Source organism: Corvus moneduloides, chromosome 1 (genome assembly GCF_009650955.1).
Source record: "Corvus moneduloides isolate bCorMon1 chromosome 1, bCorMon1.pri, whole genome shotgun sequence".
NCBI lineage: Eukaryota > Metazoa > Chordata > Aves > Passeriformes > Corvidae > Corvus > Corvus moneduloides.
In genome coordinates this window covers 34471522-34498899 of record NC_045476.1, presented here as the reverse complement: position 1 = coordinate 34498899, position 27378 = coordinate 34471522, and the positions used below count along the sequence as shown (strand labels likewise).

Sequence of the window (27378 nt, the reverse complement as noted above, 5' to 3'; positions counted from 1 at the left end):
AAAGCTCTGCTGAAATTCTGCACCGTCTTACAAAGACAAAGCAGTCAGAAGGAAAGGATTTTTTGGAGGTATTTCCCATGCATAGCTCACCCACCCTATTCATACAGCAAAGGATTGAACTCTTCCCCTGACATTCACAGCAAGGATGACAGATATAAACTGCGGGAGAGACTTGGGACAGCTGCCCTTCTGAGTGCTGCAACTGCTGGGCTGCTGCTGTGGATGCCGCCCGCAGCCCTGTGAGGGTCTATGGGCAGGACTGGGGGCTGTGCATCTGGGTGTAGAACCGAAATCCCCCTGCTTGCTCCAAATGAACAAATGTATTTACAGAGTGAGAGTCAAAAGATGAGTGACAGAGGAAATGTCAGTGTCTCAGTCTGGCAGTGTGAAACCACTGACATACATTTATACAATTTTCACTAAACGTGAGAACAAGATGAGAACAGAGATAAAGGACACTTCACATAGCACCTCTAAAATGCAGGAGAATCACAGCTAATCTAGATACCCACACTTTAATCCTAGGGAAGACGACATCCCACACCTTCTCCTCTCTCTAAAAATGGCATTATTTAAGCTGCTTTATGCACCTTCCCAACTTGGCCATCCAGGCAAAGAAACAACCTTGGATTTTTACAAGTTTGTTTTCTCTACCACCCCATAAATATTTGCACTGTGGAGAGGAGGAAGTGGAGGTCCAGAGGGCCTTGAGACATGGTTGTATCCCACACCTCCTTTCACCAAAATTCACCCCTGTGAAACAAACAAGGATAGGGACAAATGTGGCAAAAACACACCAAAAAAATTCCAGAAACCTATTCTACACTTTCACACCATTCTGCCAGCCAGACTTATTTACACATCACCCAGAAAGCTGAACCCTGCATCCAAGACAGCAAAAAACATAACAAATTAAAAATGAAGAAAAACATGAAGTAAAAAGTAACAGCTAGAATTAGAGGCCAATCAGCCTTACTGATGATTAATTCTTTTCTAAGCATGGCTACAGTTATCTTGGGGGATGATATCCAGCCCCCCAGGCCCTTGGGTACAGTGAGGTAGTGCAAAATAATAGTTTCTTGGTTAAGAGACACTACTCAGCATCTTGCCTTTGTATTTCTCCAAGAAGAATCAGTTTTGATCCCAGCTGATAAAGCCCTGCCATCACTTCTGCAATGGCACTGCCCCAGGCGTGGCTTTTTCAGAGTGGGTTTGGTGCAAGTAAGTTAAATTTCCAGTGTCCTTGATGGAGGGGCATTTCCCCCATTGAGGGGGCAGAAGGGTAAGTGCTGTGCAGTGTGGGTTGAGCAGGGCAGGCAGGGCTGCTCCTCACATTGCCCCCTCAATCCCACCACGGCTCCCAGCCCCACTGCCTCACCTGCAGGGTTTTGCTCTCAGGGGTCTCATCCTTTGGCAGCTCACAGAATCTGAACCCTCCATACAACCCAGAAAGCTGTAAAACTTGTTATTTTGTCTTGTTATTTTTCAGCTTTACCTTGAAATCTCTTTCTCCTGATGGTCATTCTCTCAGGTAGCTGTCCCATCATTGGCACTATTAATTCTTGTTGTGAAGGGTGTATATAATTTCCCTGTTTGGTTTTGTCAGCAAAGCACCAGGCTGCTGGAGCAGAGATTGCTGGAGCAATCAATTTTGTAACACAGGGCTGCTTCATATTCAGGACCCAGTTCAATAAAGCACTTAGGCAAAGGAGTAATGACCAGCTTGAATGGGAATAATAGTGTTTAAAGTTAATTGCGTGCTTTTAAAATTGGGCCTTACATCATGCCAATCAAATAATTAATCTACTCAATTACAAGCTCCTGCTACCAAATACATGCCCTGGACTTTCTTTACTCAAAAGGGGAAACATGCAGATAGGGCCTTGAAAAAGCTATCAACACTCAATATAACACAGCAGACACTTAAAATAATGTGGCTTGCTCCTTGCTAACTTTTACCAAGCAGAAAATTCAGTGTGCCAGTACTCCAGTGACTATCAGTCAAGTGCTTTAACGAGCAAATGGACTATATATTAACAGCTAAACAGGGCATTTTCCTTCTCCCTTGAGACAGTCTCAGTGGAAACTGAAAAGTAAATATTTTTTGACATCATGAGTCCTCAGATTTCTAGTATGCATCACAGTAGGCCCACCAAAAAGTAATCTGAGTGACAGAAGGATTAACTGTGCAGGGAGCAGCAGGAAAGACAGGATGCTATCAGCAACGTGATGCACATAGAGCTGAAGGTAGTGATTAGAAGTGATGCATCCTTGTGAAGCCAGATATATTTTTGCATGGGCATAGTCTACCAGCAGGATCATGCAACAAACCACCTCAGAGCTCTTATGCTGTACAGCTCTATTAAATTAAGCACAGAAACATCCTAAATTAAATAAACTGTTGAATTTATTAAGTAAACCATGCTGTGCTTCTATAGGAGATGAATACAATGTCAAAACTTTCAACTTTTTCAACAAAACCTGTGCGATGGGCAAAACCTGTGATCCATCTGTGTTTGAAGTGGTTGATACAGCAATCTGCTGGCTCATGACAGCTTCATTTGCCATGCTGTAGCAGAGGTCTGTTTAGAGCAGCCCAGCTAGGCTGTCACTTTTCAGAGACAGTCTCTGAGGAGCTACAGATGCTAAAGTTAGATGTGGTGGTACATGCTAATGTACAAGATTCAATAACCTGGATCAAATTATTGCTGCAATCCATGTCTGGCCAGCTGGAGTTGGTGGTATTTCCACTAGTCCCCAAATTAATTTCTCAGTTTAATTTTAAATGGAAGAATGATTTTGCTGTTGCTACTGATGCTGTTTTATATTCATTGTGAGTTTGTTTTGGTGCCTCTTTGCATTTTAGAGACATTCTGAGTCTCTGCATCAGCTCCTAGGGATGGGCTAGTGTAATGCACTGAAGTCTTCTTTGGAAGTCCACTGCCGTGACTGCAAAACGGGAACCAGAGAGCTGGCTCTCATGGCAATTTGCATGCAGTTTTTGTTGTGTAGGTGTGTGATGTGTTAGCACGGAGTGGTTATTTTTAGTCCAGGCATCTAAAACCTGTATTTGATAATGTTCAGCTATGGACTATGAACCAAGCCTTTCTAAACCAAGATATTGCTGCGTTGGTATATGTGCGTGAATACATGCATGTGAAAGACTAGGGAGACAACAAAATACAGCTGCCTAAGATACTTTTGGCTTTGTATCCACTTCTAAGAAGCCCTAGAGATGGGAATGGCACCCAGCCTTTCTGGAAGAAGCCATGTTTTAACTAGAGATGTAGTGGGAGGGAAGCTTTAAGACTCTTTCCCCACAAGCAGGGTAGTACAGGGGGGCTGTGACTGAGGCAGTAATGGTGTAGGAGGTGAGACAAGGGGCCTAGGTAATTAGGAGGATGTTGGCTTGGCTCAATTTAAAACAGAAAGAGATATTTCCTTGAAGAAGCCGCCTTAGACTGCCAGCTCTGTCAGGGAGCGATCGACTCAGCAATGCACGAAACTCCGCATAGACCCAGCGCTGTGGGGCTCTCCTGCTGAACACCAGTCCTCAAGCACATTTTAGCAGATATAGCTCAGATGAAATATGTTTAGATTTAGTGCTCAGCTGACTCGATGGAAAAGTATCAGCCTGGTCATCCCATTCATTGGCTCTCCTAAAAATATCACCAAAACAGCGTGACTGATGCAAATAAGGGAGGCAGAGTCTCCAGGCTAAGCATCCCAGACAGATATGGCTAACCCTAACAGCTTGCTGGCAGCTGTAGTGCCAAAACTCCCCCTCTCCATCTATTCTCCCAGCATTTAGAAAACTGGAAATGCTGTCTCCCAAATGGAGGAACATGGCTCTAAGAAAAAACTAGACAAGAGAGGGCTGGCTTTGCACTGCTCAGATTTCCCCATTCCCTGACTTTTCTGTGCCTCACTTTGCAGTCTCAGTGGTGTCATGTTCCTGACTTCATGCCTTTACTTCTAATTCCTTTTTCTGCTTGTGCTCCTTTACATGTTATGGCTGTCTTCTTTCTTTGAGACAACTCTGGCTCTTTACAGACCACATACTTCACTTTGTGAAAGCACTGAGCTGCCACTTGCAATCCCACACAGGACAGCGCTCCAATCCTCTGGAGGAAGGTGAAATCTTGTGGTTACCACATGCAGAGGGCCTCATTTGAAAAAAGCAAGGGTTTCAACTCTTCTGTGGTACACATCTATCCCATTTGAGCAGCTGAATGGTCATTTGTATTTCATTTATACAGAGATTTCCTGTTTGTGTACTCCAAATCTGAGTTCATCACTGCTCTGCATCCATGATGACCTCTCAAAATTCAATTTCATTGTTTATTGAATAGTATTTTTAAAAAATTCTCTTCTATGTCCAAGTCTGCTCAGAAAAAGATGTCTGCAATGAATGCTCAGGCAGTGGATGCCTGTGTTTTGTTTTTAGTAGACACAATGCTTAAAGTACTTCCTCTTCTCTTCCATGTTGTTGGAAAGTCTTGATTTTCCTTCTGGGTTTTTTTGTTGGTTTGTTTTTTGGTTAGGTTTGGCAACTGTGAAAACCACATAATAACTTCTGAACTGGAATTTTAAAAAGGGATATTTTTATGTCTTGCTTAGATTATCTTTTCAGCTCAAAGTTCTCAGGTGCATGTTCCAATGGTTAAGACGGGTAACTCTTCCAGCAGAACAAGACTTCTGTGCTTGTTGCAGGAGAGGAGACAGACAAAAGATAACTCTTAACAGATAAAGCTTTGGAGTTCCTTGCATTTACGGTTTGCTTTGCAAAATGAAGTCACACAGTTCTGCAGGAAAGGAGCTGACATGCAGTGAAATTTCAGAATATATCTCTTGCTTTCAGTGGTTTCACTGCTTTTAGTATCTAATCTACCTTTCTTGTGTCTAAGCTGCTTTCCTTTTTCTTACTGACCAAAGACTTTGACCAGGTTTCACTGATTAGCAGCACTGGAAAATTCAAGCGACAGAATTAGACTGTTTTTGCTTCAAAACATGTTCTCTCTGCCCATGGACACACTTGCTCCCTAGCCTGGCTACTGCAATAGCAGAAGTAGAGGTTGCTTTCTATTTCACTCCCTGCACAGCAGTACACAGCACAGCAAACAAATTTTGTCCTTCAGACATTGCAGCAAAAAATGTCCCATCCTGTGCTAAGGGAAAGGTCCTTTCCTGATATTTAAGGTCCCCTCCAACCCAAACCTTTCTATTGTTTCTATGATAAACCCTCCAGAGAATTCATTGCCAAAGTGGATCAGTCAAGGCTTGAGCAGCTGTTCTCTGACCACTGCATGTTACTCTTCTGTTTTGTGGAAGACACAAGAAATATTTTTAAAACGGATCCATGCCTCCTCTGCCTAGTAAAGGTCAGCTAAAATCACCTGAGCTCTATTCTAACAGGAATTAATAACTTTTTTTGCTCTAAGAAGGCAATCCATTGACTTGTCTGAAGAAGTTCAATAATCTTTTCAGTGTTCCAATAATCTGCACACAATCCACTAAATTTTGATTCCAAGAGAAAAATATTCAACAAAATAGTAAAAAGACAATGCAAGCAAGCATAACTGTACTGAACACATACGGTAAGGTCTATGATCAGAGAGAAAATTTGTACAAAATACTGAAGACATCTCTCATGTAAGTTGGGATGATATCTTGATAATGAAACTCTTTCGTCTCCTTGCAGCCTTCCTCAATCTAGACTGTACTGTATTTCTCACTCATAAAACATTCCTGGATTTAAAAAAGCTACAAAGGGACAATGGCTGCTTCTGTCTCTGGAAGTCTCATTGATTCTCCTCCTCTTCATTGCTCAAATAGATTCTCAGAAGCAATGAAGAGTTGTCTTCTGATCTGCCCTCGACAAAACACCAAGGATTTATGTTTACAACTCCCATTTTCACCAGATGCAGGTGTAGTCCTCACAGAGAAGTGCTGCTGCGCAGAGTAGGAAACAAGACTTAGCTGAAGACTTACTGGCTCAAGCACTTGGGTGCTGCTCATACTTTCTTCTTCACAGTGAGACAAGCATTAATTACAGGAGATTGAAAGGGTTTTTTAGCCCGTGGCATAGCACATCCAACAGATATTGGGTTGAACTTCTGGTCTGTTAATGTGCAGTTTCTGGGTGCTAGAGAAAGGCCATGATAACTCAATTGGAAACTTCCAAGCTCTGATGTTGTTCTGATTATAAAAACTTTCTACAACCAACTAGGAGTTAGGAGAATGCCCTATCATGCTTATATGCTTTTGACCCTTCAAATGTTGCTGCTGTTGAGTTGAAAAAGAATCGAATGTTTCTCGTCTGAAAGAATAAGACTGGGAAGGAGAGAGAAAGAGAATGAAAGACTGATAGGCCAGGAGGTACAGGTCAGCTCCTCTGGTGACAATGACTTTGTCTTCACACCTGACCCCATGCCCTTTCTCTGTCCCATTTTGCTCCATTGCTATCCTTTACTCTTAATCCTCACCCTGCTGTGTTGTAGAACTCTATTTGAACATAAGAGAAAAGAACTGTGCACCAAAGAGAAATGCCACCAAAGTTAAATGTTATAATGACTGCATATTTGCTCGAACTTTTTTCTCTCTCTTCATGGATCTGTAGTTAGTGGGCAACTGTGCAGAGTTCTGTTGCTTTTCTCTGGAAGTGACAGTATGGATCAGGCAGTTTTCCTTGTAAAACTGAGGCAGTTGAAGGCTGGTTTCTAGTGTGACTTATTGACATGTGACCATGCCATGTTAAAAAATTACTCCCAAAATCAAACAGATGAGCAACAGCTGTTGACTTAACTGCTGTATATTTTACTGCTTACCTGAGGGATGTTCTACTTTGGAAGAAGTATGGACATGTCTGTGCCTACAGGTACGCAGCCTTGGGAGACATTGCAGCAGGGCTGCCAGTCTTTGTGATGCAAAGAGCAGACTTGGCAGTGAGGTTCCATGCCTGACAACAGCCTTCTCTACAAACTCACCAGGGCCCATCTGGCAGCCAGGAATCATAGAATCATGGTCACAGAATGGCCTGGGTTGGAAAGCGACCTTAAGGATCGTCTAGTTCCAACACCCCTGCCATGGACAGGGACATCTTTCACTACACCAAATAGCTCAGAGCTCCATCCAAACTGACGTTAAACACTTCCAGGGATGAGACATTCACAACTTCCCTGGGAAACCTGTTCCAGTGCCTCACCACCCCCACAGTAATCAATTTCTTCCTAATATCTAGTCTACACCTTCCCTTTTTCAGTTAAAAGCCATTGACGCTTGTCCTGTCACTACTTCCTCTTGTAAAAGTCCCTCTTCATCTTTCTTGTAGGTTCCCTTCAGGTACTGGAAGGCTGCAGTTAGGTCACTGAAGCCTTCTCTTTCCCAGGCTGAACAATCCCAATTCTCTCAGCCTTTCCTCAGAGGAGAGGTGCTACATCTCTTTGGATTTGCTCCAACAGGTCTACGTCCTTCCTGTGCTGAAGACCCCAGAGACGGATGCAGCTCTCCAGGTGGGGTCTCAGCAGAGAGAGAGAGAGGGACAAAATCCCTTCCCTCGCCCTGCTGGCCACGCTGCTTTGGATGCAGCCCAGGACATGTTTGGCTTTCTGGCCTGCAAGTTCAAGCTGCCAGCTCATGTCCAGCCTCTCATCCATCAGCACCCCTAAGTCCTGCTCCCCAGGGCTGGTCTCGATCTGTTCATCCCCCAGCATATGTTGATACTGAAGATTGCCCTGACCCAGGTGCAGCTTGATCTTGTTAAATCTCGTGAGATTCTCATGGGCCCACTTCTCCAGCCTGTCCAGGTGCCTCAGGATGGCATCCCATACTTCAGGTGTGTCATCCACACCACTCAACTTGGTGTCACTTGTGAATTTTTTGAGCATGCACTCAATCCCTCTATCTATGTCAAAAATGGACATTAAATAATTAAAAAAAAAGGACATGTATCAGAGGTAAATAGATCTGGGACAGGATGCAACGGATAAAAGATGCAGCATGGGAAACTCCAGTTAGATGTTAAAAAACAAAACTACAGTATGAGAGCAGTCAAACTTCGGGACTAGAGCCTGAAGATGATGTGACCTCCATTTTTTGAGATATTCAAACTCCACTGGACCAGGCACTCAAAGCAAGCTGACCTAAGCTGGCCCTGCTTTGAGCGACTAGTTAACACAGATGACCTCCAGAAATCCATATCCTATATCCTAGGACAATGCAAATAGATCAATCTTGAAAAAAATGGATAAAGCTACATTCCCAGGGAAAGTGCAAACTTTACTTCTCAAATAATCAAATTCTCAGGAATATTTAATGCTCCATATAACTGCTGAGGATGAGCAGCTTCTTAAAAACTCATAGCTGCTTTTTGCTTGAGACAAGAATTACTGGGTTTCACAAGACAATGTGAGAATTTTTTTCTGGAAACCTTCCCTCCTGTCGCTGAAAGGCAAAATACAACCTATAGGTTAAAGCATGAGACACATTAGGTGAAAAGTAGTCTAATTCTGACTCAGTAGGAGACTTGTTATGTAACTTTGAAGAAAATGTCTGAAGTCTTTCATGCCTTTCATAGCTTGTAATATAGGACCAGTACGCTATTACGCAGATGAGATAAATTCAACACTGTTTTTAATTTTTGCATTTGGGTGCCATGGAAAATATTGCTGCACTTTTTATATGATGAAAGGTATTACTATATCTTTTTAACATTGAACTGGCTTTAAGTTTTAAATGGCAGATCACTAAAAGAGTATTTCTAAGCTTAACTGGTTATTGGAAAAACAGTTTCCTTATCAAACCTTGGAAAGAGCAGTCAGACATTGCTAGGGGAAGTATTATATTTTCTACAACTATTGCTTTTTATTTTGTGAAATCTTAACATAAGGATAGGACAGAACATTTAATGAGCTTTTGGGTTTAAAAGTCCCCAGGCATATGCCCTTAATTTGGAAGAAAGAGAACATCCTTATTCTGAACACTTTTATTATTCATACTGAGCTCCTGGGAATGTAACATCAAGATTTTGAAATATGAGTTTGTCCTACTCTGCTACTTGTTGCATGGCCAGGTTTTGCAGCTCTTCTGCTATACCACTGATAGAGAATGACTTTTTGAAATTAAGTGAGGTAAAGGAATAGTTGCAGCTTTGCGTGTACCTGTGTTGCTCTGACAGATTTCTGGTAGCAGATGTATCAAATGGATACAATTAATAGAGCCAACAGTGTATTATAAAGATGATCATGATATCTCATAGCAAATTACCCCCACATCTTTCTTCTTTTCACATGCCTTATTCTCTTCATTTATAAAAAGTTTGAGTCAATACTTTTCAGGTATAAAAAGCCTACAATATACAAAAAGCATATGCAGAGTGGATGCTCACATCTCTCTGGAAGACTACTGTTTCATAAAGAGAGAGAAGCATTTCAGGAGTACCAGAACGTTTTCAGCCTTGCTGGCTACCTAGCTTCAGTGTTGCTGTAGATATTTTACCACTGTATCATGAGGAAAGTTCCCTCAAGGGCTCTCAGATCATAATTTAGGCATTATCTGAGCAACTGAGAAAATCCTGTTGAGAAGCTGAGTGGCCATCGTACCACAGGAGAGGAATGCCGATGTCTACATATATCCACAAACACGTACATGTGTTATTTTCACTTTCAGTACAGTTAGCCCTCTTACTTTCACCTGTAGCTACTTACAAAAAGACACATTTTGCAATAACTGAAAATATTTCACATACACTGATCAGAACAAGAATAAATAAAACCCCAAAACACATCTTCATCAATGAACTCGAAAATTTAGATGACAACAACTGGTCTAATCCTGTCTGTCAGCTGTTTGTGGTTTATGAGCAATGGGTGACATTTCAGGAAGCAGACAGAGCTGGCTTGCAGTAGCAGTTCCTCAGCAGTGCTTCTCTGCAAAGTCCAGGAGTCACACGGAGCGAGGCGAGTGTCCTGCTATGCTGCTGGAGGGTGGCTGGGTAAGTGCTGCAAAGGTCCTCAGCAGAGGTATTAAAGTACTGGAGACAGACCAGGAGGAGGGAGATATTATTAAACTCAAATGAGAAGGCTGCAGATCTGGATGGAGCTTAACGTTTCCTGGTGGGAGGTAAGATTACAACAGAACTGGGGGGAAACATGGCAGGAGAGAAATTAAAAGTTAGAAGCTGGGTTCTTAGTCCACTGCAGCAGTTGTGAATGACATATTTTATGAAATCAGTGGAAGTAAAGTAGTAGTTTAAAGCATATTTTGGGAATCAGCATTGCAGAAGGGGATGCTGGTCTCCTTTTACAACAGCATCCACAATTTCATAATACTTTCTGAAATTTATTAAAAGACAAGAAGAAAGTGTTATCGGTTTTGCCAATCAATCTTTGAACAAAGAATAAGGAGGCAATTTCCATAATGATTCTACTGGCTTCCTCATTGGCTCTGATACTCTTTCATGATGAGTAAATTTTTCAGAATCAGCTCAGATACTGATCATCTCAAGTCACCCTCATAAAAGGTTGCCAGATCTGCCTTCGCTTTGGCACTTTTAGACACTGCCCCTGATGCTCTCAGGCACTCATATAGCTCAGCAATGAAATGAAAACTCATCATGGGCCGCAGCAGCAAGAGCCCAGCCAGCAGGTCAAGGACTACAGCTGTCAAGACAGGGTGTAATTATTCCACTCCATTTACTACCTGTTAGACCACACCTGGGATGTGGTATCCAGATTCTGTCTTCCTTGTCCAAGACAGACACTGAAAAATTCAGAGTAGCATAATTTAGCATAATTTCCCCTGCTGGAAATATTCAAGGCTCAATTTGATGGGACCCTGGACACTTCAGTCTACAGCCCTGCTTTCAACAGGAGATTTGGCAGTAAAATCTCTCGAGGTCCCTGCCAGCCTGGATGTTTTTAAGCTTCAACAGTCACGATCGACACAGAGTGGAATATGCGCATTACTTTCTGCGAAGTCACGCAGGTATCAAAACTAGCTCTGGAGCAGCTAACCGAAGTACTGAAGCCTCTAAGCCTGGAAAACATGGATAAATCTGATGAGGGTGTGTCACTTCAACACAGATTTATCACCAACTACCTATTTAAAGCTAGCTTAGATATTTCTACACAGCATTGTGTTCTGAAATGCACACATACCTCAGGCTCACATGGCAACGTGCAGATCTTCTATATCCAATGCTGTACAGAAAGACTCCATGAATTCTACTGTTTTACCCCTAAAAAAGCCATGTGCAGGCTGCTTCGGAATCTAAAACAAGAAAGTCCAGGGAAAAGATACCTCAGAAAAAGCATGATATAATGCTAGAACCTCTCACCAGTTTAATGAACTTCTTCCGAACCTAAAAGAGATCTCTGTTGCACAGCTGAAATTAAGTTCATATGAGGATAATATTAGGTGTGGGAATGGAATGAGGTCAGACACCCATTAACATGGATAGAGGAAACAATCTGAAAATTAAGTGGAGATAGCTTTTGATGAAGAATTCATTATTGTATTGTCAACTCACTGAACAGAGTGAAAGCTTACGTCTTAAGTGAAAATAAGGGGGAAAGAGTTTTAGCCAAAATAAGAGACATAAGGGAAATCTGGAGTGGATACAGAATAGGCATTGCTTTATCTGCACTTACTGTGCTAAAGGTACTTAGTAGTGAATGGTGAGCTCTCTCACCATAAGGGCTGTAGAAATCATTGAATCACTTTCATTGATGATCCTGATTTGATGGTGCAGAGAGAAAAAGGCAGCAGTGGAAATTGCTGCTCATTGAGCTGATGCTTCTCATTTTCATCTCAGTTGCACAATTAAACACATTAACTGTGTGCTTTATTTTCTTAAACTCCTCAAATTCTTACCATTACTGATATCAACAGGAGAGCTATTTTGGTGAAATCCTTTCTGTGAAGATGTATTTGAATTAGTGCTTAATGTGCTGGCTTGAGAACCAGAAGCAATGGGGCTAAAGAGGTAGGATACTATGGCCAATCTAACCCATACTGCTGAGAAGATAAAGGTCAGGTTGCTGCCCTACTGTTGCTGTTTTGCTTTGGGACCAGAGCTCATATCTGCACAGGTGCCCACCACGTCAGGCACCCACCAAAGCCTCTCTATCACTCCCCTCTGCAACTGATCAGGGGAGGGAAAATATAAAAAATGGTTCATGGGTTGAGATAAGGACCAGGAGAGATGACTCACCAAATACAGTCATGAGCAGAACAGACTCAGCTTAGGCATATTAACTGAATTTATTACTAAAAAAATCAGCAGGATAATGAGAAGTAAAAGCAGATCTTAAAAACACCTTCCCCCTCCCCCCCCCCGCCCCGTTCTCCCCCTTCCCCCCTTCCCCCTTCTTAGCTCTACTTTATTCCCCATTCCAGTGGCACAAGGGGATGGGGAATGGGGGTATGGTCATTTCATGCCACATTGTTTCTTCCCCTGCACCAGTGTGAGGTCTCTCCCTGGGGGATAGTACTCTGTTAATTTCTCCAGTGTGAGTCCACCCCATGGGAAACAGTTCTTCACAAACTGCTGCAATGTAGGTCACTTTTCCCTGGGGTGCAGTCCTTCAAGGACAGCCTGCTCCAGCATGGGTTCCCCATGGGGTCACAAGTCCTAGCAGGAACTTGTGGGCTCCTCTCTCCATGGGTCTGCAGATCCCTGCCAGAACCTGTTCCAGCACAGGCCTCCCACAAGTTCACAGCCTCTTTCTGGCTTTGATCTGCTCTGGCACGGGTCTCCTCCATGGGCAGCAGGTGGATCTCTGCATCTTCATGATCCTCCATGGGCTGCAGGGGGATAGCTGCTTCACCATGGACTTCACCATGGGCTGCAGAGGAATCTCAGCTCTGGTGCATGGAGCAGCTCCTCCCCCTCCTTCTCCATGGACCTTGCTGTCTGCAGAGCTGTCCTTGTCGCATGTTCCCACCCTGCTCTTTTCTTCCTTCTTCTTCTTCTCCTTCTGTTCTTCTTCTTCTGCTCTTCTTCTTCTTCTTCTTCTGTTCTTCTTCTGTTCTTCTTCTTCTTCTGTTCTTCTTCTTCTTCTTCTGCTCTTCTTCTTCTTCTTCTGTTCTTCTTCTTCTTCTTCTGTTCTTCTTCTTCTTCTGCTCTTCCTCTTCTTCTTCTTCTGTTCTTCTTCTTCTTCTTCTGCTCTTCTTCTTCTTCTTCTCTTCCTCTTCTTCTTCTTCTTCTGTTCTTCTTCTGTTCTTCTTCTTCTTCTTCTTCTTCTTCTTCTCTTCTTCTTCTTCTTCTTCTTCTTCTACTACTACTACTACTACTACTACTACTACTACTACTACTACTACTACTACTTCAGTATTTTATCACAGAGTCATTATCATCATTTCCAACTGGCCCAGTCTTGGCCAGTGGCACATCCATCCTGGAGCTGGCTGGCATTGGCTCTGACAGACTTGGAGGAAGCTTCTGGCAGCTCCTCACAGAAGCCACCCCTGTAGCCTCTCCCACTACCAAAACCTGGCCTTACAAACCTAATGCACCAGGGTGTCTCCTACACAATTCATTTTGTACCAGCTTACGTTGGTGCTGTTTGGGTCTTCTCTCCACCATGCTTCACTGACTCCATGTGGATTTTACTAGATTTTTTTTTTTTTAATCTGTACATCTGTCATGTAGGGCTCATAGAATCATAGAGGAATTTCCTGTCCGTCGGTCTTCACCTAAGGCTTCATTAGAGCTACAGTGAACAGTGACACAAAATACTGGGCTCTTATGCTTTTCAGTGATAAAGAAGATGTACAGAGCATTAAACAGCCTGGATGAAATAAAAAGAAGGAGGTTAGAAAGGGAAGCTATTTCATAACATTGTTTTCTGTTCTGTTTTTCTTCAGAGAGGTCTAAAGATCAACCAAGTACAGGGGCCCAGTGCAACACCACAGCAGGACAGGGCACTCCAAAACTGAATAAGAATATTTGGACTGGCAAAACATCATTAAGGTCACAAGCAGCATGGCCCAAGATTTTCTGTGGACTCCTATGCCAGTGAAATGGGGAGAAGCTAGGGGAAAGCATATTAGGTGGAGAGTGGGACAAAGGGAAGGTGTGGGTATTCCTTCACAGCCCAGAACAGCAACACTTACCATAAGTGTTTCTACACCTATGGCTGGGCTGTCTAGCTGCTTTCTTAAATATTTCAACTGAACTTCAAATAGGCAAAAGTTTTTAAAAATGCATTGGTACTGAGATTATTGACAACACAATTGGCTTCACAGTTTGGCACAGAAGATCTTACTTTAATACAGTTTCTTATCATTTGTTCAGAATGGAAACCTCCAGATTTAACTGCAAAATGAATCATTTCAGCCCAAACAATTTGATGTAACAGAGCACTTGCATGCACACAGAGCCTCACTCTAATATGCAGAGTATAGCTGTGCTCATTGAGGAAAGGCTCTTGCAAACCAGTGTCATTTTAGAATGCAGTGTGGAAAAATTCCCTTGCAGTAAGTTCCTCCTTTCTGACATAACAGGAGGAACCTGAATTCCTCTCTAACCCAACTGTAGCAAAAACATTATGTATTTAATTGTGTTTATGCTAAGGTAGCATTCATTATCAATTAGTGTTGGCAGCAAGCTTTGCTTTCTGTACTGCTCTTAGGCAGACGCTCTTATACTAACGCAGGGAGGTTTGTTCCTCAGATAACACATTATAGCATATTAAGTTTCATAAATATCTGTATGTGTATATTCAGCAGAAAAGTGATCTTTAGTAAAATTATTTTTTCCATGCACCTGATGATAGAGTTTGCATTACCTCTGCAGTGAGAAATCAGATTAAATAAGCAATCTGGGAATAAAACAGTATTAGTAGTTGCAGTACACATTTTGAAGGTGAGTAGCAACAGACTTGTGCTGAAATCCTTTTAAAAAATATATTCTTCCTTACAACACACTGCCTACCCCAGGAGGCAATTAGGGAGGTTAGTACCAAGTTCAAACAAATTTTAGGATGAGCACTGTCTTTTCAAGGAGAAGGGAAGGATTTTTTCTTCTCAGAAAGGCATATATGCTTAGAGAATTGGCGTGGTGCTGCATATATTATTTCTTTCTCTGCAGTCTAATGTCATCTTTATGGTAGGAGTAATACATCTCCTTGTCAATCAGGTCCCCTTCCATTTTTCTTCACCCTGGTGAGAACAAGCTCCCAAAGTGAGTGAATTGCTGTGCTGGATTCCTGATGAAAGGCACATCCCCTGAAAAACCTACTGGCTTGCAACAGATATGAACTAGTAAAATTCTTCAAAGAAAGGTAATATTAAAGTTGGTGATAGACTGCTAGAAGGGTGCAGTTGTTAAATGTAAGTAATACACTTTCTCAAAAAGCCCACTTAGGCTTGAGGCTGAGCAGATACTTTTTGTATGCAGTTCTGTTTCCTCCTCCTACCCTTGGTGACAACCACTGAGGCCAAAGCAGAGTCCGGTAGAAAAGAGAAGAATGTATGGTGAAAGTTGGGCAAAAAATTAGCAAAGCGCTAATAACACTATAACAAATAGTGTTATTAGCATTAGAACAATTGGTTTCTAGATCTGGGATCTCTCCCACACTATCAAAGAAGAAATACTGCAGATTTTGATGTGGACTTACTTAGGTTTTGATTTGTTTTCAGTACTCTTCTGAAAGATCTGGATTCTGGCAAGACCTGAACAGAAATTTGAGGGGTTTTTATTGATATGCTATACTTCAACATGGTGCAATTTTGGCATTTCCACTCACAAGGTAGTGAGACATACTGAAGGGGAAACAGACTTTATCCATACCACTTTGCCTCAGGTATGTTTAAGCAAATTTGAGTAATAATACCCAAGGATAGTAATTTGCAAAGTGGATATTTTTTTCCCCTAAATCAGGAAAAGAAACTAGGAGGAGGCCTCCAGCTGTATTTCTATTTTTCAGAGGAGCTTGAATTTATGTCTCTGCTATGCAAAGGTGTGTGAAACAAGGAATTGCAAGTCACATTTTACTCCCTGTACTTTTCCAAAATGTTCTTTCAGATATGTCACAGGCAGTATTTCTCACTCATAGGACACCTTGCACTGCCTGGGTGACAGCCACAAATCACAACTGATCCAGAACCCAGACAGAATCATTTTAAGAAACCTATAATCTGTAAAATGTTTTTGGCTGATATCGATACTGAATGTCTTTCGTTTCGTAGATAATTAATATCTTTCTATTCAGGTGCTTGAAAGAGTAAGGCACACTAGAAATATGAGTCAAAAATAGGATTTTGTTGGTAACAGCTATAAGTTGGTCACTCGAATGACATACTGCCTTTCAGCTCTTCATATTAGCAGCTAATCTTTTACTTAATAAGAAACATCAAATAGCCTGTCACAATCGAAACTTAATAACTGATCAGCCAGTCTTACATACTAGGCCCAGGACCACAGCTGGCACTAGGAGGGACTCTGAGCAGATCAAAAACCAGGCTTTTTGTAAGGAGCACAAATTATTATGAATGATGCCCTCCCTGACTTTATGTAACCCGCATCAGTTCAGTGTTGTCAGGGCCATCACTCAAGCTTTACCCACAACTAACTAACAGTCGGGTTACCTGCAGTGAATTTACGGTCTCCAGGTGGATCTTATGTTTTGCTTTCTGCCATTTACGTAAGTGAAGGAGAAGACTATTTTTCTAGAAGACCCAACCACCATGCTTGCATAGCTCCATATAGTCCCCTTCTGAATTAGCACTCCAAATCCTTGAGTCCTGGCACAATAAATGTAGACAAACAAAACACCTGTGTTGCCATGGTTATTCTGTGTACAACTCTAAGTTTGGAACAGCTGAAAAATCACTGACAGCATGTATTAAGCCTGAGCAATAAAGGGCATAGTTCTCTTTCCTCAAGGACCTTTCACACAATCGAGAGTAGAGGTACCTTGTTGCTAATCAGTCTCAGGACAAGTAGTCCCTGAAATCTGGCCCAGACTCTCACCTATTATTAAACAACCTTGGCCCTTGAAACTGTTGCTGTAATGCAAACTCAAAGTAGGTGGTGGTGGAATCCACATGATACAACAGCACTATGAAAAGACATTATCACACTTCTAGATTTTTAGGGTATTGCTAAAACTACCAGCAATTACCCAGAACTTCTAAAATACATGCTTTTCTAGTATTTGTGTTTAAAACCAGTGATGCTCTAAAATAATCACATTCTGCCACCAGCTCAGTACATTACAGTTGAAAATATAAACATACCAGTCTGGAATCATTATACATGCTTTTGGTAAATCATGGGTAAAATTGCATCAATTTAGCAGGGAAAATTAATTGCATTGATTTATATTAAGCACTCTATGCCTATCTAGATCTTGATGCTAACTACAAATTAGAGACCAACAAAGGTAATGAGGCTGTCTGTCCCAGATCATACTCTGGTGTTTCACTATTTGGTTTAATCCTGGATTAAAGGACTGAAGATTTGCAAACTGCAAACATATGGAAAGAAGTCAACCTGAAAAACTCTAATTCATTTTGACTGCTTGAGAAAAACAGCATTGTTATTTATCAACAAGATTATATAACTTGTATGTTATGTAATTATTATATTTCATCAAAAATATATATCCATATTCAACATTAAAACATTACTTATGTTTTAACTTATGTTTAATTATATATTAACTTATTATATGTATCAAAAATGTTGTATCATTTAAAAACCCACATACAGATGCTACCTGAAGGTCTTAAAGGTACCTTAGCTTTCTCTCCACTGGAATGCATTCATTCTAGAACAAGACCTAGAGGAAGCCAAGACAAAATTACTAACGTGAGAAGGCACATGTCTTGATTTAAGGATATCTTAGCTTTAGTTCTGGCTTTGCCATGAAGTTTTCAGCTTTTTAGCTGTATGCCTTTCAACAGAGCTTTGAGACCAGGTTGCAGAAAGGTACTAGAGAAGAGCACAGCACTACTATTATGATCACCTTTTAATATTATCTAAACAGTTCTTTAGCTGTCAGCAACTGTTAAAATTGCAAAATACAAGAAGACAATTTCCATCACGTACCAGTCTGTTGTGAAGTAGCACTGAACAGGACTTCCCTTGTGCTTTTTTAACCAAATGTGAAGCAACAGGATGCAGTCAGTTAAAATGTTCTCACGTGGGATTACATTTAAAAGTTGTATGCCTATACTGTTGCTTTCAAAACTAGTATACTCAAATATAATCATGAGTTCTAACAGAAACATGTTAAGCCCACAGGAGGGCAAAACTGACCTTGCACAGACTCCTTACAGAGACTCAGTCCCACAGTAAAATATCATTTACCATGCATATACCTCACAGCAACCATCATTGCTTGATGAGCCTTTGATACTGGCATGGCTAATAATTTTTTAATTGAATCTCCTAGTTTTCCCCTGCTAGCACTGTACAGCTGTAGCGATGGCATCATGCTTTGAGATCCAGATACTGAGCTAAAACCTTGGCAGAAAGCAGAGATGAGAAATCGTGCTGGGCTGTAGAGTGAGCTTTATTTCATCCCTCACACTTAGGTGTCTCTGACCACATCCAAACCACACTTAGTTACAATCTAGATCATATTTTGCTCTTGTCCTGCCCTGTTTTCTCAAAACACTCTTTCAAATCATCCCCTCCACTCTGGGGAACAACCTTTCCAAACATGTGTCTTTGTGAACTGTGAGGCTCACATCTGTGTGTATAGTTTGTCATTTTAGGCAGTAGTATAAAGTACTGATCAGAAATGGGAGGATTTGAAGACCTCTAATGGCTAAGAAGTAGCTGCAAGGTAAAGGATGCTGTGATGCAACTAAAATTCTTCCCAAGGTTGTGTGCTCATGGGCAGCCCTACCTTCACACAGCACAGCCTCAAGGTTATTGTTTTGTCATAAGCTCAAAGAAGGAAGTAAGGCAATGACTCTTAAAAGTATCAGGTCTTTTGCTTTTTGTTCTTAGAGCTGACATAGAATGAAGATCGAAGTAAACAACACTTGAAGAGCAGAGAGAAATTCTAATCTGTAAGTATACACAGAATGAAAAAAAAAGCCTTGGTTAGCAAAGTTTTTAAAAGAATGCTTGCAAGTTTGGGGAGGGAAGCATTCAGCGATCTGTTTGTTTTATTTTTAACCCATTTTCTGCACAAATGATTTTTCCTTGTGTTTTGTAATTTCCTAGTAAAGGACATTATTGCTTCATTCTTTTCCATATTGCTACCCTGTAGTTTTACACTGTCTTCTAAAATTGGGAGGCAGTGCATTTTGCTTTCATCCATCTTTGTGTGTGTGTTTGATATCACCCAGTCTCTGTAAGGACCAGAAGGTTTGTTCTCTCTGTTATGATATAGATAAGGAGGTAAATAATGACTTTTAGGAACACTTCATGGTTTCAATTTTTTTTGTGTAAAAATAGTGACAATCTCAAGTGAAAGAGGACTAACTCAACATGCTTTTCCATCCCACTTGTTCTTCAATGGACTGAACTGAAACCACAAAATACCGGTATAATGTTGACACAGCCTGCAAGACATGAGCCATTGAGCTGCTGAATGAGTTAGGGGAATCATGAAAAGTTGTTTGAAAAAAGTCAATGTCTAAATGTAAAAACACACTTGCTATTTAATATTATTTTATTTGTAATGTTTTCCATTAAGCAGGTTCTTATACCTCAAGCTTCAGGTGTGTGTGGTTATGTTAAAATAAAAAGAATTCTGCAATTACTCTAGCGGCTTAGCCTACATTACCATAACACAGCATGGAATTAGAACAAAATGAAATGCAATTACAATGCCCTCAACAGAAAACATCTTTGAGACTAAATGAGGACTCTGTGAAACAAATGGAGATTTTAAACAGACTTTTGTTAAAAAATATTTGTATTTTGCACTGCCTCCAGCCTAGTCTAGTTCAGTGCAGAAGTGTCAGTTCTGACAAACACTCATTTTTCAATTTATTAAGTCTGTTGAAAATAGAAATCTTTCATTTGAATTGAACTTTTTTCTCCTCCAAATTCAAATGAAACTTCTCAGTTGGGTGCATGCAGGCAGCAAATGCTTCTTCTGCAGAACCCAACTGTCACAAGACATGAAAATCAGTGTGAAGCCTGCCAGTCTCTCAGCAGACGTGTATGGGGGGATAAATTTTGCAAACACTTGCTATACAGAGTAGAGCTCACTGTTTGACAGAGATTGTAAGAGTGTCATCATTTCTGACAAATGAGGTGGGGTTTTTAATAAGTTGATATAATGTTGATGTAACATAATGGTGACTCATGGACCTGGTTGGGAAAATAGCATACAATGAAGGGAACAAGCCAGTGACAGGCTGATCTGGATTGCTAAATCAGGCTCAAACTAGCAATAAGCATTTTACTCCTGCCAAATGCAAAGTTGTTCATCTAAAAACAAGTTCAAGAATAATGGCAGTTCACTGAGAAGCCACAGGTATGTCTGGAATCAAAGCAGAAGTATCTTCTGTCTCATATCAGAGACAGGGGAAGTGTAAATTTGACGAAAGGTTTTTAAATCTAAAGACAAAGCCAGAAGCACATAAAATGCCTGGAATCTGAGATTGTACAAATTCTGTCCAGAAGTATGGTTAATCTTTTTTTCTTTTTTAGGTTGTTGGGGTTTTTTTAAAGTAGTAACACAGATAGCAGTAAGATAAAAGAGAAACAAGTTCCTGAAGGTTGTAATGAATATTTTTGAGTTGGAAAATTTTGACAGAGTTCAAATTGTTTTCATAAACTATAGAATCACACAATAGTTTGGGATGAAAGAGGCCTTCATGATCATCTAGTTCCAACAGCCCTGCTATGGGCAGGGACACCTCCCACTAGACCAGGCTGCTCAAAGCCCCATCCAACCTGGTCTTGAACACAGACAGGGACTGATCATTGTGACTTTTTCTGTCCTGAAGAGAGCAGTCCAGGAAAGTCTTGCAGACTGTGCAGGCAGTCACATGAAATGATTGTGATGGCAGTATCCACACTGACAACTGACAAACCTTGAATGCACACGAATCTTTTTGCTGACCATATTTCTGGAAGAAACCAGCCTCTGGCCTGTTGGCAATCTACCTCCTTTGTCAGACTGAAACAGCTATTTTTGCAACTGTCCCCCAGCCCTTGGCACCAGCGGCTGCTGTGGCATCCAAATGAAGTGGTGCCCACCGTTGCCTCATGGCTGCTCAAGGCTCCTGTCCAGCAGAAGTTCAACCGAGTCATGAGAGGCTTAGCACAGAGGAAGACCAAACCTGGCTCCAAGACTTGAGCAATATCACTGAACTGGCAGTTGCTGGAGGGGGTGGGAAGGCACAGGAACAAGACCAGCCGTGTCGTGTAAGGTCCACGTTAATTCTTTTTCCACATGCCTCCTGCTAAATTCTGGCAAGAGGACTTGTTATTTGCATTTCAGGTCAGTAGGTTATAGGACGGTGAATGTCAGCACGGTAGGTAATCTCATTTCACCAGAAAGCAGCATTTCCTCTGTGAAACATACCCCGTGTTATGCTGTACTCTGTATTCATCACGCAATGATATTTCAGTGGGGTGCCTGTACTACTGGGGAGCTGATAATCTCCTATCACAGCTGCTAGTAACTTTTTTTTGGAAGATTAATGAAAATTACAACTCCTGCAGAATCTTACTATGTAGGGATTTAACGATGACTGCAAAATTCTGCAGAAACCTGCATTTCTGTTGCCTGTTTGCAGACAAAAATAGGTCTCTTGCTGCCCCCTTCATCGGAATGTCTAAGGAAAATATCAGTTACCTGACTTCTTCTTATCTGTTCTTATTGCCTTCAGTTCAAGTTTCACTGCTGGGCTCCAAAGGGTGACAACAAGGGGTTCTTCCTCTCCAACTGCAGCCACACTTCCAGCGTGCTACCCTTCCCATTATGACACTTTTAAAATATTTAAACTCTAAATACGCATTTTAAATCAAAACAGTGTGATAATTCCACTTTTCAGAGACATCTTTTCAAACACGAATTTTAACAACCTAGAGAAACTGATGAAGAGCTATTGCTAATCCCTTCTGACTTGCATGTTTGTGAGGATGAAATGCAGTGTCTCAGAAACAAGAACAGAACTGGCAGGAACTTGCACCATTTCTGATGCAAGAGCTGCAGTGTGCCAATCTGCAGTGACTTTGATGAAAAGTTCCTTCACTGAAACCCATTGTAATTCTCTTAATGTACTGGAATTAGTTGTCCACATAACTCTGAGATGCAAGATCAAACAGAAAAGGTCAGTAATGTCAATTTGAGATATGGCACTTATATTTATACTGATTATAATAAGATATCTGAAGTCTTGGATGCATTGGGAAAGTTAAAGAATAACTTTTCAATGTATGAAGAGGTCTGGATTACTGTAAGGGTAAGTGCTTAGAAATATTGCTAAGAAACAACACAAACCACCTGAGGTGCATAACAGATATTCATTCCCCACTATGAGCAAAATCAGTTTATAAAATTGTTATAAGCATTTCTTCTTTTCCATAAAGTGAGTGGACTGCTAAAAAACTTTTCCCCTTCCCAACTTTTGGCAGTTTGTACTACCTAAAAAAATGAAAATAAAGCTGAAACACTATTCATACTAAGAGACTGAGGAACTACTTTCTGAAGCGAAAAGCATTTGAGTATTAAATGAAAAATCACAAAAACTCAGCTGGGAGAAAACCCCCTCTTATGTTGTGGGATTCACTGGTGAAATGGATGACTTACCAGAGCCAGTTTTAAATTACAGTTCAGGTAGCAGTAGCAGTATAACTGGGATAGTACAAAGCCCAGTACTGTTCAGTTTTCCTCATTTCTTTTCTGTAACTGTAGTGTGAACATCCTCTGGACATTTTTATAGATGTAAAAGTGCTTCAGGATAACATCCTACCTGAACTCTTCCCCTCCTATATGATCTTGTAGTACTTAAAATCATAACAGGAGTTGCCTTTAGATTGATAAGAATTATTTTTAATCTCTCTTTTAGAGAGTAGTATATTAAAAACGTATATCATACTTACTAAACTTGCTAATTCTGTTCGGGCCAGGCAGGATGATTTACACTCACCCAGGATGTCCCTTCCTAATGTTTTCTAACAGCCCATTTTGTAACACCCAGTTACTGCATGTAAGATATGAAATGGCCCTGAGCACGAGGATGGTACTGCCCACACTACTCTGCCTGGCAGGATCTAAGGAGGATTTTCATGGGGTCTGGGTATCCTTGGTGTTTAATCCCTTGCTCAGAGAAACTGTCCATGGAGAAGAAGTTGACTGTAATGTGTGCAAAACTCAGCTCTCTATAACAAACAAAAATTTGTGGCTTAGATAGAACAATATATGGTTGTTATCTGGGCCTGGGAAGAACAGATTTGTGTTGCAAATAAACAAATTGATGAATAAGTAGCAGAATTCAAAAAATATCTCTGATCTTCACTGTAAAAGCATGCAGATGCTCAGAAGAGAGGAGAACTGATAACACAGCACAAAAACACCACAATAACGTAATTTCTCTAAGGATCATTTCTCCCCACATATTATTGATTCATGCTTGTTTTTAGGGGTATAATTGGAAATGTCTTAAGGACTAGAGCAGCTATCTTCCCAGCTTTCTCATACATTTTTCTCTAGGCTGGAGGATGTTTGGATAAAAGTACAGGCTACAGCTACTGATACCATCTGTGAGGTTTCAGGATTATTCCTTGAGCAAGAGCCAGGTGGGAAGCCCTTCAGGCTTTTTAGGTAGGCCCTCTCATTCCTACCTTATCTTAGACTTTGTGTATTCTTCCATTTCTAGAATATGTACCAGGAAGATCTCAGGAACGTGACTGAAGGGACCAGGAACAGCAGTGACTCCTCTTCTGCCTTTGTACACACCAGCACCATGAGTGCCATACTGGTTACTGTCTACTCGGTGGCCTTTGCTGGAGGTGGAATTGGGTCCATCATGATGGCGTTTGTGCTGCTTAAGATGAACAGTCTGTCTGTGACTACGACTGCCATCATTAACCTGGTTGTTGTGCACTGCCTCCTCCTCTTCACGGTGCCCTTCCGCCTCCACTATTATGTGAAAAAGAAGTGGGTATTTGATATGCCATTTTGCAAAATGGTGAGTGCCATGGTGCACATCCACATGTACCTGACCTTCCTATTTTATGTGATCACACTGGTGATCCGGTGGCTCATCTTCTTTCAGTGGAAGGACAAGGTGGAGTTTTACAGGAAGCTGCACGCCATTGTGGCAAGCGCTGCTGTGTGGGTCTTTGCCATGGTCTTTGGGTTGCCGCTCTTGTACTTTGAGTACGGACGCTCAGGCTTATACAATAATACAACATGCTTCAAGTTCCACAAAGAACTACAGCAGGAGAGTGTGAAGGCCCTGAACTACACCATAATTGTGGCTGTTGCTCTCATTTCTTGTGTCCTCTTAGGCTTGCAGATTTTCATCCTGGTAAAAGTGGCGAGAAAATTTTCCACCTCCCTCTGTTCACACCAAGAGTTCTGGGCCCAGGTAAAAAACTTGATTTTCATCTGGGTGATCATAATTTGGTTCCTTCCCTACCACCTGTTTAGGGCCTATTACATACAGCATGTGAGTGATTTTGACCAGTTAGAAAGCTACAATGAGGTTTTCCTAAGCCTGACAGCTCTGAGCTGTCTCGACCTGCTGTCATTCGTGCTCAGTGGAAACCGCTTCTTCATGCAAAGTGTGGGGATGCTCCACAGGAGGTCGCCTTGCTGCTAGCATCAGCCTCCTGCAGTGTGTGCAGGACCTGGGATAGGACAGTGATGGACAGACATGGCAAACTTCCTCCTCAGCAAGTGACGGTGTGCCCTGGAAACAATACAACACACTTGCACAGGGCTCTGCACATCAGCTTCCTGAAGTAATGGAACAAACTGCCTCCAGTGTCTCAGCTGGCAAATGGGAAGGTGACCTCAGCAAGCTCCTCATGGTGCTACCCAGTGAGTTGCGGATGGACCTGGAGAAAAGGGAAGAAAGGCCATAGGCTCTTCTGTCTTACTGTTTTTACATCAGGGTTTGTGAAGTCAAAGGCACTAAGAGGAGACTTGAGAATTGCAATGTAGAAACACAAAGAGAGAAGCAGGTTTTTATGGACTAAGGTACAGATTTTTGAAATTTAAAGATCTGTATCATTTTCCCATATATTTCTTATTTATTCCCCACAAGCTCTCATAAAATAGCAGGGAAGATATGGTTCTTCCTGAGTAGAACAACTTTCTTCTTTACTGTAAAGAGAAGCATAACTTTCTAAGTGAATTGAACAATTAAACCACCCATTTAAAACTAAACCAGCGATAGTTATTTCTTAAAATATTTTCTCAAAATCATTTTTTGAGATGGTATCACTGCAGCAGAAAAGAATTTTGTTATCTTTCTCACATTATGAAAATATGTCTAAAAAAATTATACATTGTTACTGAAATGGACTTTTCAAGTTCAAACAAAAGCCAGTATTATTATTCACAGAATTGTGCAATTAAAAAATATTTTACCATGAGAACAATTTTATTTAGATCATTCAGACAGAAGTTGCCTTCTCTTCAAAAGGCAAATATTTTGGGTATCCAAGGTTACAAGGCTTTCTCTTTTTTTGTCTTATGTTGATTTTGTGCAAAGTTTATAACTAGTTACTCACAGTGTCTTTAGCTTGAAATCAATTCTATAAATTTTGTACCCTGTACTGGTAGAAAGAATGAAAATACTACTGCTTGGATTGGAGGGATGGAAAAAGCTAATAGACCCAGGGTAGCTAAAAAGCTTATTATATCTCAGTGAGGCATTGTCAGTTGCTGTCTCTGAAGACAGAATTAAATTCCACTAAAAGAGATGGAAAATTCAGTAAAATATTTCTGTGAAAGACATTCAGGCTTTCATAGCTCAGCTGCTTTACACCTACCCCCCCAAAAAAATATAAATCTCCGACTGCTCTAATTCAAGACACCAATGGCTAATATATCTTTCTTCTTGTTGTCATCTGCATAAGGCCACATTTTTTCATCCAGAGTTAGTGGGATAATAATTTAATCATTTAACTAATTAGAGGTTATCAGCTGATCAATTTCCATGACAGTCTCTCCTCATGATGCTGTTGAAATGCACCTTTTCGCATTTTTGAACCTTTCCATTCCTTTCTGCCTCACCTTCAGCATCTCTTGCACATCAGACAGCAATAAAATAACAATTGGTTGATCTTGTTGTACCTGTGCAATCTCATTGCTTTTGGTCCCACCAAGGTGGTTACTTTATAGGATCCCATCTCTTCTATAGTCTTTCTACCTTGTCTTCCTTCTTGCTTCAAGGTCCTTTATATCTATCAGCATGTTTGATCATAAAAAGGTATTTTCAGGTCAGAGTATGAGTCATGCTGTATCACACCAAAAGTTGGAAATCACATGAAGGTCATAACACAAGTGAGATGTGGGGCAGCTCTCATGGCTCACCCTTGGCAAACATCCTGGACCATATCTGTTAAGAAAGAAATGTGAGAGCTTGCAGTGTGTGTGGATTTGAGAAAAATCTGTCCAAGAAGGTGTTTGTTCCCAAGGGATCACAGTAAAAAGGACGACAACTACCAGCCAGATTCAACAGTAGCTGAGGAACTACAGACTCAAAACACGTAAGGAGTCAACTTGAATGTGTAGTTCACTACTAGTTAACTGTGTGTCATTAAGAAAGCAATAAACTGCTGTGATCTAGATTTGTTTTAAAGCCACACAAACAAATCTTTTTTCTCCTTGTGGTGGGAGAGGATGGAAATTGGCTCCAAAATTTTGTTTCCTCCCGTAGCAACGTGGTTGGTCAAAGAAAATGCCTTGCATGCATTCTGTAGGCACTGCATAGCTTTGTAACATTATATCATAACCCTTCTACTATAATAAAGTTATTAACAAACAAAATGACTATGTGCTGAAAAAGTAAAGCAAGTTCCTCCTACAAAAATGCACATAAATGAAAAGTATTTTGTATCCAAGTCTGGAATGAAACATAAAACATGTTTTTACAAACAGTACTTTCTGACCATACAGCCCAACTAATCTTGTTCATCCATGTGTTAAAATCACAAGTCATTTAATTCTTGTAAAAATGCACACTTTCACAGTAGCCTGCACCACAGCATCACAAAAAACAGTACTGGCTTTTTTCCTCAAATAAAAATTGATGCTAATGATGTTAATACTAACTCAGCATGATAATAAGCAAATTAGGGGGTCATAATTCCATTATTTAAGTTGGTGATATTATCCAGCATCAAGTCACGGGACTGTTTATGCAAACTTTATGTCTACCACTTGTCTTGCTTTGTGAGAGTCAGTGTCTGGCAGAGAAAGCCTTCCCTTGCCTTGAGAG

At 40.9% G+C, this 27378-nt stretch overlaps 1 protein-coding gene across 6 annotated transcripts; it reads left to right on the top strand.

The window, feature by feature from the left end:
• The first annotated feature begins 9905 nt into the window (after window positions 1–9905).
• Window positions 9906–26927, top strand: LOC116442205 (probable G-protein coupled receptor 141). 6 transcript variants are annotated; one of them, XM_032104959.1, is made up of 5 exons: window positions 9918–9991; window positions 15140–15284; window positions 18965–19026; window positions 21976–22254; window positions 23803–26927. In XM_032104959.1, the coding sequence occupies exons 4-5, from the start codon at window positions 22234–22236 to the stop codon at window positions 24748–24750; spliced, it is 969 nt and encodes a 322-aa protein (XP_031960850.1). In that variant the 5' UTR covers window positions 9918–9991; window positions 15140–15284; window positions 18965–19026; window positions 21976–22233; the 3' UTR covers window positions 24751–26927. The 6 variants fall into 6 exon arrangements, with proteins under 6 accessions (XP_031960861.1, XP_031960876.1, XP_031960850.1 ...); XM_032104940.1 differs by having other exon boundaries at window positions 21811–22254; XM_032104951.1 differs by lacking the exon at window positions 9918–9991 and adding an exon at window positions 9998–10119 and having other exon boundaries at window positions 21811–22254.
• Window positions 26928–27378: the final 451 nt, after the last annotated feature.

Coding starts and splice junctions, on each gene's coding strand:
- LOC116442205 (XM_032104970.1), top strand. CDS start 22,234: ATGCAAGATCAAACAGAAAAG. Junction 22,255..23,802: donor TGCAAGATCAAACAGAAAAG/GTCAGTAATGTC, acceptor TTCCATTTCTAG/AATATGTACCAGGAAGATCT.